Source organism: Micromys minutus (assembly GCF_963924665.1).
Source record: "Micromys minutus genome assembly, chromosome: 1".
In the NCBI taxonomy this organism is placed as follows: domain Eukaryota; kingdom Metazoa; phylum Chordata; class Mammalia; order Rodentia; family Muridae; genus Micromys; species Micromys minutus.
Window position 1 is genome coordinate 22,347,103 of NC_137969.1, and position 15,921 is coordinate 22,363,023.

Below are 15,921 nucleotides of genomic sequence, written 5' to 3' on the forward strand. Positions count from 1 at the left end.
TGTAAATTCAACATTCATATGTTTGGTCTGAATCAGATATGTGTATCTCTATTTATAAATATAGAAATTAGTCTAAGTATATGTCCCACTGTGGTCATCATCACAGAAATAGTAAGTCGGGATAGCTAGATTTGAATTCAGAATTGGACTTCAAAGCCATTGTCACTACTGGACTCTAATGATCAGCACACAGCGGATCTTCTCAGTCTGTGACTCCCCATCTAGGGATTCAACCATCCATAAACATCCTGCTGTGGGCATGTGCAATGTTTTCTCTTCCTTATTCCCTAAGTTCTGCTGCCTATCGGCCATTCACACTGTGCCTATGTTGTACTAGTTGTTGTAAGTCATCTAGATGGATTTCAAGTCTAGATGGAGTAATGTATACAGTTACATAGACACAAATATGAAAGTGTGTATTAAAAAGAGATTCAAACACCCATGGATTCTGGAATCTATGGGGATGAGTAACCAATGCCCTGTAAACACCAATGACAAGTGTGCTTGGTTTTTTTGTTCCCAAGAATCACTAATCTATTCCCATTGCAAAACCCCATCAAGAAGGAGCATGGGCATCACACCACTGATTATCACATCAGATCTATGAAAAGAGTGATGTCTCCTGCAATGGTTCCCAGAGGCTTAGAATGCACTGGAACTCAGAAAGTCAGCTTCTCAGACTCTGAGATCCTGTGAGAAGTGCAAGCATCGAGGGACAATTCCCTGTGTTCATATCAGCACTCCTCTGACTCAGATGCCCTTTCAGGTTTGAGAGCCTCAGTTTTACTACTAACAGCTCAAGCCTTCGAGCTCAAGTGAGAGGCTTCTGTTCTCATCCCTGTGCCTCTATTCAGGCTGAATGATACCAAATGAATGAAATGAAGAAGATGTCATAAAGGACCATGGTGTCTGTGGCTCTCCTACTATAATCATTTCTGACCCTTACATGGACCTCCTTAAGGAATGAACAAAACACAGCTCTGGCCAAGAGCATACTTGATCTGTGCTGGGGTGGGAAAGTTGGGGATGCAAAAACAGAAAGACATCATTCTTGTAAGTTAGTAAGTCCTGCACATAGCAGAAGAAAAGCAGGCACTGTAGGGACCCACGGACAGAGGATCTGTTAGTCAACTGAAGATCTAGCCAAATCCAAAGTCCAGCAAGTAGCAGACCCAACACTCTGATCCCTGTCTTCATTTTCCACAAAGCAATTTCCCTTTCCTGCTCCAAACCTGTTCTCCAGGGAGCAAGGGGCAGAGGGTTGTGACATATCAATACCCGGAAAGAACACTCCTCATCCAAAAGACTCAAGGACACCCACTGCTGTGCCTGAGACATATAAGAATAGGAGTTGGCTAGCACTGTTGCCTGGATGCTCTTCCAGACTCAGGTTTTGTCTTGCCAAACACAGTTGCTCTGGAAATTCATAGAGAGTTCCATAGAGTAATCTATCTTCTCCATTGTACAGGAGATAGGGTGAGTTTCCAAGTGACCCAACACACTTCGAGATGCAAGCATCCACTGGGATGTCTATCTTTTTTCTGAACCACATGACAAGCTCTTAGTAGTAGGTGCCAGAAAAAGAATCTGATGAAAGGAAATGTAAAAATAAAGTCAAATCATGACAGCATTGTAGTACTCAAAATTCAGGTTATTGGACATGTCACTGTGCCCAGAGCCCTTTTCAATGTCAAATGTATACTGGATACATTTAAATGAATGGCAGAAAGAACTCCAACCTGGGGACAAGGAAGTGGGGATTGGGGAGACCAAGTAGGGAAGATCAAAGAGAGGTGACGAGGATTTCCAATTCTTCAGCCCACTGAAACAATGTCCCAGCTAAAGTGGGTACAACAAGCCATCCTGCTGTCTGACTTGTCTGCTGTAGCACCCATTTAGTGATCAGATCCATCTTCAGCTTTGAGCCTTTGTCAGAAGCATCCCCTGCTTATGTGAAGAGGACTATAACTCTCAGGAACATGCTGCCTGTCCTCCGAAGTTCATCAATACAAGTAGCACATAAATAATCGCATATAGCTTTCTAACTTTGCTGTGATAGATCACTAGAGCAAGAGGTTGCAAAAGAGCTGGAAGAGAGATAGGGCAGATGGTTCCTGGGTAGGGGAAAACTCAGGAGGTATGGGTGGAAGCCATATTTGGGGACTTCTCAAACCATTTGTCCCAAACAATTCACAAAAAGGAATCAGATAAAAGCATTCTGGACGTCAATAGTGTAGGGTATACGTCTATCAAAACAGCCACAGATATGTACAGTTGCTATGTTCAAAAGAGGAAGATTCTGGAAATTCAACAGGGAAGTTTTTAAGAAACAGCAGAACTCTGTGTTCATTTATCAAATCAGAAACTGATACGATTTCACCTTGAATAAATGTCATTAGTTTCCAAATACCAGGGGATGGAAGACCCTCCCCAGTCTCCACTCTTGTGAAAATGTAGACCTTCCCCACTCCAAGGGAATTCAGGGAATTTGTGTAAATGTGTTAGGAAGACTGATACTATGTTTGGATAGTCTATGGGCTTTGTTGTGATAGAACATGGCCTGCAAACCATTTCTAAGCCCACATCCTCATGGGATGCCTGGGATCCATGCCTCTTTGAGCATGCGCAAATCTACTCGCCCATCTACTTACTCCTGCTCATTCACCGATATGCCTGAGCTTACAGATCAAGCACTGGGTCCCAGATGAGGTGCCCATCTCCTTTTAGGGACAACTATAATGAGCCTGAGAATTCAAGATGGGCTCTGTTCCAGCATATGGTTGGATTAAGTCAAACAAGGGTAAGGTATACATCCAGGCAGTACAGGAGATTTCTGTGGTCCCTTGGGAAATAAGAAAGGTACTTGCATAAATCCATTATGTTCGTCCCTCCCCCCAAGACCACTGGAAACCCCAGTTGGCCCCTTTCCAACCACCCTGTGTGCTCCTGCATTGCCTTACTCAGACATAGTTTTGCACATCTTTACCATGCCAAACTCTCTGTTGTACCTCTAGTCACACCAGCCTGCTAACTGAGCCCTCCGGGTTCCCCACCCTCTGAGTATTCTGTGTGTAATCAAACCTTAGGCCCCTCGTTCTCCAGTGGGATCTTCCTTCTCTAACTGGGGTTCAGCAGACTGGGTGTGGAGTATAGCAGCTTTGACTCCTGGGAGAACCAGTCATGGGCACCCACCCGCAAAATGAAAGGAATTGCTAACATCTCTAGTACACAGTGTTCTGTAAGAGTCCGAGGATGGAGACAAAGATACTGCTTCTTGGGACAGTCCGTGTGAATTCATTTTTGCAGCGTGCTCAGTGCCCAAGGCAGCCATTCAAATTAAGAGGGGAAAGGTCTGAACTGGGAAACTTGTGTTCTGACTTGTAACAACATCAGCTGTCTTTCAAAAGCTACACAATTCTGTTCCGGAGTAACCTTCCAATTTTGGGAATAACGGTTAAATAAGATGCAGACTTAAAACTGGTAGCTCTTGGAAGCTTGGGTGATGAAAAAGGCTGATGATGTAAGATCACATGAATCACTTCCCTCAGGGATTGGTACCAAATTTCAGAGGGAAATGAGTTATTAGTCTCTATTCCAGGAGTTCAACCCTAGGGACACGCCTTAGTCCTATCTCTATGGGACCCAGATAACACACTGTGTTCCCGTGGATAGGAAGGACACAGGATCACACTGTCTGCATCCTCCCATCTAGTATGCCAGGCAGCAGGGGGGGAGGGGAGTGTTTGTTCTAGTATCCTTTAAAAATTAAAGCTCATTAAACGCATTCAATTATTTAAAAGAATTAAAAATTAAAAATAATTCCAGATTTGAAATTGATTTGTAATACGCTCTCGTATCGGAAAAGCACAGACACGGGAGGGCAAATCTTGATCATCCTACAGTTTGGGAGGTTACCTGTCACAGTGATGACACCTGCCACACAGGAAGTGCAGAGGAAGGAAAACCTGCTTCCTTCAGGCCCAGATGTGGAGGGTAGCCTATTGCCTGAGAAAGAGAGCAGAGGATGCTTCCAGTCTTGTGGTCTTTCCAGCTGTGGTCCATTTGCACATGGCTCTGTTATTGATGCTGTTGACAAAAGGAAGCCAGAATACATCTTGTGATTCCCTGGCAAGGGGCAGCTTGCTAACATGCTGTCCTCACTAGAGCCCAGGCAGAGCATATCAAATCCCCATGAAGTCAGCTAGCAGCATCTTTCATTCCTCGCTGTGGGCTGTCAGGCTGCAAAGAGCATTAACACGGGAGCCTTTCCAGAGAGCTTGGCAGCTGCTAGTGTCAGGACGATGTCCACACTCCATCCAGACAAACCCACAGTGTCCAGCCTCCTTCTCCTTCCACCTCAGGCAAAAGTGCCAGCCTCCCCACCCCCAACCTGGCTCTCTGGATCACAGCAGCAGGCTCAGCCGGAGTAACAGCCTCCTTCCCTGTTTTTGCTTGCATTGACGTCCAGAGGGCCCCTAGGGTGCAGAATTCCCCGGAGGACACTACATATGAATACCCGACTATCTTGTGGAGCCCCACCCAGAGTGAAGCCGACCAGCCACTTACAGACAGCCTTGGCAATGGGGAGGAAGCTTCCAGATGCACAGTCCTCTGCAAGCTGTGTTGCTGCTCAAGGCTTGCGCATAACAAGGAACTGGGGTGAAAACCCGACTCTGGCAAGAGTTTGCTGTGCCGCTCTGGGCGGGTTAAGTTTTAGTTACATCTGCTGAGTGGAAGATAAAGATCACATTGGCTAAAACCTATGGCAGAAACCTGTATCTACTGCCTCTAAACACACTCTCCCATCTTTGTGTATTACTATTACTTGGTATGACATAAAAATCCATAACACGGGATCAGCTCTCAAACACTGGGGCTGTGCACTCAGCCCCGTTAACTGTGAGCATGCTGCAGCCTTAAACCACCTCTAATACCTATTTTCTTGTAAAAACCAAAGCACTGTACTCTCAAATGCTCCGCCCTCCTCCCGCCCCTGGCAGCCACCCTTCAATTCTGTGTCATCAGAACAACAGTGCTGGGTAATCCTTGTCTCTTCACACACACACACACACACACACACACACACACACACACACACTGGGCAGTTAACACCTATGGCTTTCTGGAAGTCAACAATAAAAGTAGGGACTAGGCTGTTACATATCTATAATCCCAGCATTTGGCAGGCTGAAGCAGGAGGATAGTGGGGAGTTCAAAGCAAGATCAAATGGGCCATGAAGAGACCTTGTCTCAAAAAAAAGTAAATAAATAAATTTGTTAATTGATCAATCCATAAATCTAAAATAAAAGAAAATTGCAGTGTGGGAAAAAGTAATTGAGATAGTAAGTGTAAATGTGTTGACCTCTGCTGAAAAGGAGTGGAGACAGCTCAGGGCCCAGTCAGTCAGTCAGACAGACAGACAGAAAGACAGACAGATGCTCAGTGGCTTTTGTCATCTTTTGTTTCACTAGTTGTGTGCCAAAAGGCCTCATCCCAGAGTCCAGGAGAGAAAGGCCACTACCGTGGCTCACTACCATGGCTCAGGCCTCAGCTTTCCTGCCTAGCATTCCATTGTAAAAACCTGGGGAGGCCAAGGTCGGAAGGCAGTGGACACACAGAGGTGAGAATCCTCCCTAGGACCTGCAGAAGCCTTTGCCTTGGCCCTGAAGCTCATACCTGCATCTGGCCCACTTAGGAACCGCAGCCTGGACTCAGTCCCTTGGATATTTGCTCCATTCATGATGAACCCCCCCCCCCCGGCCACAGTCACAGAAACTCCTTCCATTGCACACGTCATAAGTTGCATATCTGGACGCCTGGTGAGGCCCTCCTGAAAGGCCAGGATCTCCGGTGGGGAAGAGGCTGCGTATCTAGGGTGGACAGGAGAGTCTTCACAAGCCACACGCACAGAGTTGGCGTCTCACTAGGTAACTTACCATTAGTTTCTGCTGAGGCTCAGCCGACTTGAAAGGGCACCAACCACAGGGCTCTGGGCTGCAGATACATGGTGGCTCCCCAGTGAGACTCAGAACACCCCACAGGCTTGAGTAGGGAGACAGCCAGGCTGGAGCAGCAGGGCTTAAAGCAATTTCCCTGCCTCTCAGCGACTGTGTGGATGGGGTTATTTGTGTTTCCCTGCGCCCTGTTTCTGGTTTGGGAGGACATCGGCTCCCCAAGGTCATTTGAAGGATGAAGTTAGGGAAGGGGCAGTATCTGAACGGGCAGTAATCTGGACTCCTGAGCTCTGGTCTCCTGGTTACTGACGCTTCACTGCTTAACTGTTGTGTACCCAACATCCCAGCCACAGATAGGCCTCATAAATATTTACATGGGCTGTGTGTTGCGATGCTCAATTAATTGCAGCTGTGACGCACTTAGAGAGCCTCGGAGGAAAGGAGTGCAGAGAGGGCCAGGGGTTATTAAAGACGCAAACAAGTCAGCTCGCGGAAGCAGCAGCCTTCAGAGCATCCCTTTGCCCTGGGGCTTTTCAGACCAGAACCCAGATCTAGGGAAAAGTTACACCCAAGGGAACGCTGTCCAAGGGTGACGTTTATGACTAGGCCAAGAACTTGTCATCAGAAAATGAACAAAGACAGGCCCAAGTGACTTATTAAAGGGGAGAGGCATGTAATTATTCAAACGTGGCAGCCATATCAGAAATTAACTTGAAGCAATGAGGATCAAGTGTCACCTGGGGAAAGTGGGGTGGGGGCATGGATCCTGGTGGTGAGACACGGTGCTTACTTCATGTTCAATGGATAAGAACGTAACTTAATGTAAGTCGATGCAAAACCATCCAGAAGGAATCTGAGAAATGTGCAACCGAGGGCTGGGAATGCCCACACTCTGGTGCTTTCTTTGGACCGGATTACTGTCTGTCCGTGAGATACTCAGAGATGAGCCAAAAAATGCAAGAATGGATGAGTTTTGCAATCTTGTTTACAGTGGTCACAATTAGCCAGAACCTAAATCCTCTCTAAAGGTGCCATGTGGCCAACAAATGTGTTTTTCAGTGACACTGCATAATAAATATAATATCACAAAGGTATCCTTCATACTCACATGAAGACAACTAGATACCTATATATCTTAGTGTGTGCACCCAGCCCTGGTGTACTCCTGGTGACTTGAGTCCTGTGCCTGAAACCCACACAAAAAACCTAGTGCTGCGACAGTCATCTGTCATCCAAGTCCTCCTAAGGTGAGATGTGAGGTGGAGACAGGGGCATTGCTTTCAGCTCACAGGGCAGGCCATTCTAGAAGACAATCTATTGTCTTAGTAGGGTGTAAGTAGAATACCAAGTCCAAAGAGTTGTACTTTGATCCTTACATATGTGCCATGGCACCAGAAAAACCACACATACACACAAATACACACACACACACACACACACACACACACACACACACACGCACGCACATTATTCACGAATACACATGAATGCATTGTTTTGATTTTAAATATGTGCATGCATTCCCATTATATACACATACACATAGGAACATGGTATTGATTTTTTTTCTTATAGACATCTAAAAGGCATCTTCTATTTTCTATATTATCTCTAATAAAACATTACCTCGAACCTACAGTAACACAAACATAAAGGGCTTGCTCCATGTTTGCGTTACACAGATGGAGCCGGGTGGGTGATTGCTCAGAGGGTGAAGTACTTGCAAGGGTAGGGACCTGAGTCCCATCCCATGTAAGTGAATACATAAGGAAATCATTTTTAATAAGCAGGAAGCAGTAGCACATGTCTGTATTCCAACACTGGGGAGATAGAAAGAGGGCTCATTGGTCACAGCCCAGCCTACTTGGAGAGCTCCAGCCCAGTGACAGATCCTATCCCCTATGTCAAGGTGGGCCATCAGAGAAACAAGATGAGCTATCCTTTGTCTTCCACGTACATGCTGACACACACATCCCTACGCAAGCGCAGCTATCCATGCGTGAACACTCCTGTCTGTGCACCTGCACAGATATGAACATACTTGCCCAGCTTTCACAGAATTAACCGTGACATGCATCTTGCCAATGCCACATTCTTTTGGAGCCTGTGATGAGTTCAGTAGCTAACACTCTTGTTTGTTCTCTTTCCTGCCCTAGGTCATGGTCACACCTCAGCAGTGCCAAAGGTGAGTCAGGGGTTCTGGGTCCTCTCAGTGATGAGATGACAGCCTGGTCCGTTGGGTTTTCCTGTCTATCCTTTTCTGGTTTTCTTTCTTTGACGTATATGTGAAGGTGCAGTTGACTATCTCTCTCTGCACTGTCCTAACGCCTGGGCCTCCACGGAGAAGATTCAGACAACTAGGGAGACGTCCTTCACTAAGGTCACTGGTACCTGGTCATTGACAACTGGAAGGTTAGAGCCCTTGACTTGGGCAAGTCTGATGGCACACTGGTGGTAGGGTTTTAGTAGGGTTCAACCCAAGAAGAAAAGCCCAAAGAACAGCATCTCAGGGGGCCAGGACAGAAACTACAGGCTTCTTGTGGTCTACCCTCAGACATCTGAAGCATCACCCCAATGTAGTTCTGGATTACAGGCAAGGTGAACATATTAGCCTAGCTTTCAGAAAAGAAACACACACACACACACACACACACACACACACACACTCATCTCAGGTGGCTGTGTTTCCACTGACAAGAGTTCCACCGGGTAACACAGTTAGCTTCTTGCAGCCTTTCCCTCCAGCTGCCCCAGAGCACAGCTGGTCTGTCAGGCCCACAGATCTGCAGATGCGTGGGGACCCTGATGCTCACTCATTAGCTGTGCAGCCTTGGGCAGAGGGCTGCTTTCTGAGCCCAAGTCCCTTCCTCTGTGACATAGGTACAGGATCTGAGCTATTCCGTAGCACCCAGTCAACTAAACGCTCCATTACAGGTTTCTCCCACCCCTCTTCCCCCTCACCCACAAACAGATTCAACAGGAAAATGGGAAATCCCATAGAACTCCACTAGAAAACTGGGACTTGGCTGTGAGGCTCTAAATAAGAGAGAACAGAGCACTAGACTAGAAGAAATGTCAAGGGAGTGGATGAGTCTTGGAGAGCTCTATACCTGGTGTGGAGGGGAATCCTGCAGGGCAGCTTGCGGCGTGCAGCCAACACAGGCTGCATCAGAGTAGCACAAAGGCCAAGGTGCAGTCCCAAAGTGAAGTGTGAGGCTAAACAGCAGATAATGCTCAGCACGAGCCTTCTTCTCTCAATCTGCCCTGGAGCATTCCCGCCCAGGTCTGCGTCCTCCAAGGTGGATAGACTCCAAACTCTTCTGGAGTCTTTGGTCTCCAATATACAATCTTCTCAACACCCTTCATCCTCTCTGATCATCCAAAGGACTCCTATAGGAGACTAAAACATCCGCAGGGGCTTTGTCCACAGCAATAAAGCTGTTTATTGGATACATGAGCTGGTAACTTGGAAGTCATGTCAATGTAGCTAGCTATATAAAAGCAGAAAGAAAAGAAAGATTTTTAAGAAGTCAACTGAAATTTAAAAAAAAAAAAAAAAAATTACCTGTCCAGACCTAGGCACTATCACTGGCCGCTCAGCTGTCTGAAACACTATAACAGACCTGAAGTAACTAAGGACATGCATGAAGGTTGACACCGGAGAATGGCCAACTCAGGACAACCACATACCCCTAGGGATTTTATGGTGCTTGCATTTTTGTTAAAAACATAGTAGGTCATCCATAAGAACAAATGCGTTGAAGCCATCTTAACTGTGGGAAGCCCATTCGTACCTGTGAAAATGTTGAGAACTTGTTTGTGGAGGAGCAGGCAAGAAAACAGTGTGCACTGTATGAACAGGCACACTGATGTATATGGTGAAGAACATGTGTGTGTGTGTGTGTGTGTGTGTGTGTGTGTGTGTGTGTGTGTGTGTGACAGGATGTTCACAATATGAAAAGATACACATTGTTATAGTGTGTCTATATCTATGTATTTATTTGTTTCTATAAGTGTGTGTGTGTGTGTGTGTGTGTGTGTGTGTCTGTGTGAGGGTGTCTGTCTGTGGTTGTCAGTGTGGATGTGTGTGTGTATCCCTCTATTTCTATCTATATGTCTCAGTGTGAGGATGTCTGCAATTAAACACATCAGTTGTGTCCGTGAAGCAACACCGCTTCGATTTTGCATGTCTGCATCTTAGAATTTCTTCCACAGAGGCATACATTTTTATATACTAGAAACAATCTATCAAAAATGCAACGTTAGCGTAGTCCTCTATGGGCAGACACATTGTGGGGTATAAATCAGTGTAGCTGCCCCCCAGGCATGCATGGTGGCACGTTGTCCAACAAGATAAACTTGTGAGTCATCTCCTTCCAGTGCCTAAGGGATGAAATTGTGGACAAGTGACTGCCTTATTTAGAAAGTGTGTCCCTCTGTCCTAAGTCCCTACAAGCTTGGGATTGAGGACAGGTATTTATTGATTCTATTAAAGATACAAGAAATTTCTTTTTTCCAGAAACATTTGGGGTTTCTTCCTTCTAGTTTTCTAAGGTAACGAGTGTTAAAGGTTGATATCCCCCTACCTTAAAAAGAAAACGTAATAAATTTTAAGACCAAGAAGGCAAACCAGCAGTTACAAAATATGTGGGCCTCTAGTGACCCCTGCTGGCAGATTCTATGCATTGCAGTAACTCAGCTAAAAGCTCTAAGCCCTATTCCCCCAAGACTTCAGAACACTAGTGGACAGGAATAAATCAAGAAGGCAGTTGAGCTGGAGCGAGGCTCTCGCCACATTCCTAGAAGCACAAAACACAGTTTGTGAAGTTGCCTTAAAAATTCAAACACAGCAGAAGTACCCACAGTCAACAGCCTACCCTGGAGTTTATATTTTGGCTTTCTTTCTGACAATGAAATTCCAGGGCAGGTAGACGTAGAATGTGCCTTAGAGAAGAACCGCTTGCTGGGATAAAGAAAAAAAAAAGAAAGCTGAAAGTATCCAGACTGTCCCCACCCAGATATGTCTGTGGGTGGTCTAGATAGTCACAGTGTTAGTCCAGGACTCCTGCAGAGTTCCTAGGAGTGTAGGTGGGCAGCATCTCCTTCCCACCCATCCCCTCATCTGCCTAGCCAGCCAAGCCAGTTTTACCACTTGTCCATGTGTGATCTAAAGGGACAGCCATGATAAAGAAAATAAAACAAAGTCTGACAACCAACCAACCAATGTGCATCACAGATGAGACCTTAGAGAAGTGGGCGACATCCCAGGTCAGCGGTGAGAACAAGGGGTCTGTGCTCCAGTTTTCAGTGAGTGGTCTCCCTGCTTGAGATTTTTAAATTGCCATTTTTAGTATCAAGGCAAGGGGCTATATGTAGATCAGCAAATGAAGCTGGAAGACCCAGAAAGCTATGAACCTCTCTCTCTCTCTCTCTCTCTCTCTCTCTCTCTCTCTCTCTCTCTCTCTCTCTCTCTCTCTCATTCTCTCTCTCTCTTTCTCTCTCTCTCTCTCCCTCTCTCTCATTCACTCTCTCTCTCATTCTCTCTCTCATTCTCTCATTCTCTCTCTCACTCTCTCTCTCCCTCTCTCTCTCCCTCTCTCATTCTCTCTCTCTCTCTCTCATTCTCTCTCTCCCTCCCTCTCTCTCATTCTCTCTCTTTCATTTTCTCTCTCATTCTGTCTCTCTCTCACTCTCTCTCTCATTCTCTCTCTCCCTCTCTCTCTCTCATTCTCTCTCTCTCATTCTCTCTCATTCTGTCTCTCTCTCATTCTCTCTCTCTCATTCTCTCTCTCTCATTCTCTCTCATTCTGTCTCTCTCTCATTCTCTCTCTCTCATTCTCTCTCTCTCATTCTCTCTCTCTCTCATTCTCTCTCTCTCATTCACTCTCTCATTCTCTCATTCTCTCTCTCATTCTCTCTCTCATTCTCTCTCTCTCCCTCTATCTCTCTCGTTCTCTTTCATTTTCTCTCTCATTCTGTCTCTCTCTCATTCTCTCTCATTCTTTCTCTCATTCTCTCTCTCTCATTCTTTCTCTCATTCTCTCTCTCCCTCTCTCTCATTCTCTCTCTCATTCTCTCATTCTCTCTTTCATTCTCTCTCATTCTGTCTGTCTGTCTCTCTCTCTCTCTCTCTCTCTCTCTCTCTCTCTCTCTCTCTCTCTCTCTCTCTCTCCCCTCCCTCCCTCCCTGGTGTGTGTGCCAGGGATCTTATAACCTTGTGTGTCATTAGCTATAGGATTGATTTCATTATACTCCCATATAAATAAGATTAACGAGGCCCAAGAGAAATTAGACAGGCTGGCAAGAAGGCAGTAGGGAAGAGCTCAGACCCACCAAGTGTACTTAGCACACAACTTTAACCCCATCCTTTCAGCCCTTACAAAAGAGATCGCCAGTGGCCACTAAATCCCCTAGCCTCACTGCCGAAGTGAAGTTGGCAGAAGAACTTCTATGAAAGGTCAGCAGGGCTATAGACTTGGGCTGAGTGGGAAAGTCCTGGCTGCGGGCCTGAACGTGAAAAGACCAACACAGAAGACAGCACATTGTTCGTGGGCACTGAGCCAAGGAATCGCACACTGTCTGGAAGCTGCAGAGATTTTCTACCTTGGTGACATAGACTAAAATGTCTCAGCAGACATCTGGGATATAGATTGTTGAGCCACTCCACAGGGTAACATCAGTCAACCATAGTCGAAGGTGAGGACATTTGTCTGAGCCCTTGTGGCCAGAAAGTGTCTGAACCTAGAAGATCTCATTGGCCACCACTGAGACATGTTTGCCTTTCTCCCCGCTGTGGTTAAGGACTCTACTATGTTACTGGCAAACTCCAAAATCACATCTCCAAGGGACTAAAACATTAAAGGCTGCAAGCCATGTAAAAACGTCACAGAGCCTCAACCATGAAAAATAGTTGTTATATACTTCTTTTTACTTACACAAGGCAAATCCAGAAATAACCTGCTTACAGCCTGTGGGTATCTCTGCTTCCAAGAGTCCTGATGATCCTAAACATTCCCCCATCTTATTGTTCCCTCAGTTGTGACAGCCTGAACCCCATGAGCCCACAATAATGATGCCTGTGCACCCCACAGCTAGAGGAAAATACATGAGTCACAACTTCAGAAAGACTCCTGGTAGCTGTGAGTTGGTTCTCTGCCTAAATTACATTGATTAGAACTTGGTCTTGTGGCCACAGACAGCACCATATAGCCGGTAGCCCAGAAGGCCTCAGGTGATAAGTAGATCCAGAGAGATCCCAGATGCCTTGGCTGTGGCACATTCAGAGAGACTGACGGGGACCATCTCTGAGCCTCTGGTTTTCAGTACATATCTGGTTAAATCTAACCAGTAGCCTGCAGCTCCTCCAGAGTCAACCCCAAACACTGTGCCCTGCCCTCCTCTTCAATCACCTGAGTCTCCCATACCAGAAATAAAAACAGGAGCCTATTTTTCTTTTCTTTCTTGACAACAAACCTGTCTGAGACCTGCTATCAGCCCTGCTTCCTGAGGGAAGAGACGGCTCTAACGCTCTGTATGCCTCCCATTTTATTTATCACATAAGCATATCCTGTCCTGGGACCTGCTTTTGATAACCTCACAGGTAGCTACCTCCATGGCAACTTAGAAGATGGTCCATTCTCGCAGCTCCAGAGACCTGTGCTTCCAGGATGGTCTGCCTGTGAACAGAATCTGGGTCTCTATGTCCAACATGAAGGACTGTCTGGCATTGTGCAAAGACAGCAGCTTCTCCATCATTGGTTCTCAATGTTCAGGTTGAAAGAATGGCACTATGGAGACTTGTACAAAAAGTAGACCACCCTCCTCGGGTTTACAGAAGACTCTGATCTGACATTGGTCAGTCATTCCCCGCCCCCTTCTTTTCTTCCCTTTCTCGCTGTTTAAATACCTGATATACACCAGGTGCCATGAGCAAACAAACTTGAAAGGTGTTGGCCATGTGTCTTCATCATCTTTGGCTCTGTTTCTGGAGGCAAGAGGACAATCATGGATGTTGATGGCCGTGGAGCAGAAGTAGCTTCCCTCTGCAGACCCTTGGGCCTTATATCACACTAATTCATCTTCACATCCCTCTAAAAAATAACTTACCAAGGAATGTTCTTGGTTAAAGATGCTTTCCTTGAGGGGTACGCAGAAGTCAGGTGCTGCCTGGAGCTGACCAGAAACTGTGGATGATGACTAACTTCCCCAGTGGCACCCCTCACATCTGGGATCCAATAGGAACAATTACTAAACAACATCCTCTGTTATTTTCTTCTGTAAGCCGGCTGTGTTAGCTTTTGGCCACTGTGACAAAGTACCCGAGACAATTAGCGTAAGAGGAGAAAGGTTTGTCTGGACTCTTAGTTTCAGAGAGTTCAGTACTTGGTCAGTTGTCTCTGTTGCCCTAGACCTGGGGTGAGACGGACCTTCATGATGGGGGCACATTGTGAATCAAAGCTACTTGCCTCATGTTAGCAGGACAGCAAAGAGAGAAAGTCCCAAAATCCCTTCCAATGGCATATTGAGTTCCAGGAGAAATGAACCACTGTAGTGGAAATCCGGGGCCTGGCTAGATCCTGGGAGTCTGTCCATCTGTCACTGCCTCTCCCCCCATTCTAGGGTATTTCCACTGACCCACATGCCATATATGGCATGACTCTTCTTGTGGCGTGCAGCTGCCACACAATACCAGTCCCTGTAACATGTTGGGCTATAGGTACTATCAAGAGGCAGGCGCCATGATCTGTAACTATAGAATGTATCTCCTGGCTTCATTCCTGGGTCTTATGGGGTAATGTAAAAGGATGTATTAACTAGTCAAAAAGACTCACATCTATAATGAATGTCCTACAAATGTCAGGGAGAGACAAAAGCAAAGCAGCTTTGTTGCTCACGTCCCAGCTTAACATGAATGCACCTTACCCAATGCCCTCCAAGATACCACAGGACCTTGGGGCCTGCTATTCCTGTCTCTGCCTCTACCGGAAGCAAAACAGTCGTGTGCAGGATCCAGCAAGCCGAGGCCATTTATCTCATTCACCACATCCCCAAAGATACAACACATACTGTGCCCTGCCAAGGTCTAAAGAGCTAGGAAGTGTGCCCCACGGGAGCACTCACTGGGAAGAGAAATGAGGCACAATGAGGCGCGGTGAGTCCACAGAGTCACCCTGGGGGAGGGGTGAAGAACCAGAGGGGAACTCTGCTCTTTGACTTAACACCTGAGGTGGTGACCAGAGGTGTCACCAGGGGAGATGATGTTCTAAGGGGGATCTGAGGGTCAGAAAGGATATAGGCAGAGGCAAAGCCAGGGCGTGGGAGGGGGCATATTTTAGACAGAGAGACAAGGGGTGACTAGGGAAGGCAGCCTTCAAAATAACTTCAAGGAAGCAATTGCTGACTGTCTCTTACTGCCATCAGGACAGGAGAGGGGACTACAGCAGAGGGGGTAGGCAATGGACAGAGAGGGAGTGGCTTCAGTGTGACTACAACAGCAACAACAACAACAAAGAATCCACAGCCCGTTGCTCAGGGTGGGGGCAATGATGGAAAATTACTAAGAAGAAGCATTTGGAATAAAAGAGCCCTAACAGGGTTCTCACTGAAGTCAAGCCAGGAGAAAGAGATGTCCCCTGGGAGATGGTCAAAAAGGTGGACCCGAATTAGGTATTGTTGGTGATGAGGCATAGAAGGGGGGTTCTGGCTAAACAGACTTGGTAGAGTTCTTGCTAAAATTACACTACAAAGAGACAAACAGGGAAGCTGAGAATGCAGGGCCAGTCTGAGGCAGAGCTCTGAGGAACTGACCTGAACTTAGATCAGGAGAGAATTGTACTGTCCTGGGTAGTCCTTTTGTCAACTTGACACTAACTCGAATCATCAGGAAAGATGGAAAGACAACAGAGAAAATGCCTCCATCAGATTGAGCTGTTGGACAAGACTGCCAGGCATTTTCTTGATTAAGGA

General features: G+C 46.3%; 1 protein-coding gene across 1 annotated transcript in view; it reads left to right on the plus strand.

Moving 5' to 3' along the window:
• CLNK (cytokine dependent hematopoietic cell linker) overlaps positions 1 to 15,921 on the plus strand; it is a gene marked incomplete at both ends in the record, with an annotated part of 119,700 nt that overhangs the window by 35,713 nt on the left and 68,066 nt on the right. The window contains 2 exons of the mRNA XM_080942080.1: positions 6,365 to 6,544; positions 8,112 to 8,140. Coding sequence (XP_080798206.1) covers positions 6,365 to 6,544; positions 8,112 to 8,140 — 209 coding nt within the window. The remainder of the gene's footprint in view (positions 1 to 6,364; positions 6,545 to 8,111; positions 8,141 to 15,921) is intronic.